This window comes from Verticillium alfalfae, genomic scaffold (genome assembly GCF_000150825.1).
Source record: "Verticillium alfalfae VaMs.102 supercont1.1 genomic scaffold, whole genome shotgun sequence".
Taxonomy (NCBI): domain Eukaryota; kingdom Fungi; phylum Ascomycota; class Sordariomycetes; order Glomerellales; family Plectosphaerellaceae; genus Verticillium; species Verticillium alfalfae.
Window position 1 is genome coordinate 1,538,013 of NW_003315038.1, and position 1,149 is coordinate 1,539,161.

Here is a 1,149-nt window from a genome sequence, read left to right on the forward strand (position 1 = left end):
GGTTGTTTGCAAATCGCCGGCGCGAATGCTCTCATGATAATTCGTCAAGCCTCTCTCAGCTACTAGTGATACAACACAAGCCCTCGTACAGGTAGGTCCCTTTTTCTTCCCTTCAAAGGTAGAGCGTAGCCTCTGGCTCGTCCAGAGGCGGCGCACGTCTCCTGTCCAGACCCATCTCGCTCGATAGAAGCACCGCTGCTGCTGGAGGGGAGGAGTAATAAGAAAAAATCTACAAGCAAGATAAAATCAATGCGCAAAGAAGAAAAAAGAAACACGGACGCTGCCCAAGCAAACCCCTCGACGCCGTGTGATATCTCTAATAATTGTGACCAAGGCCCGTCCTCAGCTGGTTCGGTCTGTGCCAGACTATTTTTACCCCGTGTGACCCTGCTTGCGTCGGGTCCGTCAATGAACGGAAAATGAAGAGTGAAGAGGAATAAGCGGGCAGTAAAATGAGTAAGTGTTTTTGTTGTTTGGTGTAAATGACCCTCATCGCCCAGAAAAGGCACAGAATCCAAAGTAGGTGGCGGCGATGAAGTGAGAAAAGCAGGCTCCGCTGACAGCGGCGTACCTGTCGGTGGGCTTGGGGCAACGTGGCAAGGTGAGCTCAACAGTCGTAGAGCCGGCAGTTGGCAGTCGCCCTACACTTTCCGTGCTCGTTTGGCACTCTTGTTGACAGGGCTGACGAAAGTGACGTGTTTTGATTCCTCCTTCTTCAAGCGCACGGCTCCCGAAACGACACCGCTCGAAGTCCGGTGATGACGGAGGGATCGCGGCTCGCTGTCCTCATCGATGTTGATCTCAGCCACGTCCGATACAGACTCGGCGCCATCGCTGACATCACTCATGGAAGACCCATCATCGGAATCATCGTACTCTCCGTCGTCGCTAACGAGCGAAGGAGCATTGTTGCTGACCATGGTGTTGGGGCTCATGTCGGCATCCATATCGACGTCCTCATCCTGCAGCAGCAGCATCTTGCGGTCATCGTCCTTGTCAGACATGCTAGTCGGAGAGGCGAAGCCCATTTGAGGCAAGCGAGCCTTGCTTGCTGGGTTGGCCTTGTCAACGGACTCGTTGTGTCCAGGAAATCAAGACCATCTGTGCGGAATCTCGCATGACAGAGCTCCAAGCTGCCATAAAACTCTC

General features: G+C 53.4%; 1 protein-coding gene across 1 annotated transcript in view; it reads right to left on the minus strand.

Moving 5' to 3' along the window:
- Positions 1–641: 641 nt before the first annotated feature.
- The window catches only part of VDBG_00468 (conserved hypothetical protein), a gene marked incomplete at both ends in the record, with an annotated part of 1,756 nt that continues 1,248 nt past the window's right edge, over positions 642–1,149 (minus strand). The window contains one exon of the mRNA XM_003008741.1: positions 642–1,051. Within this exon, the coding sequence (XP_003008787.1) occupies positions 642–1,051 (410 nt within the window). The remainder of the gene's footprint in view (positions 1,052–1,149) is intronic.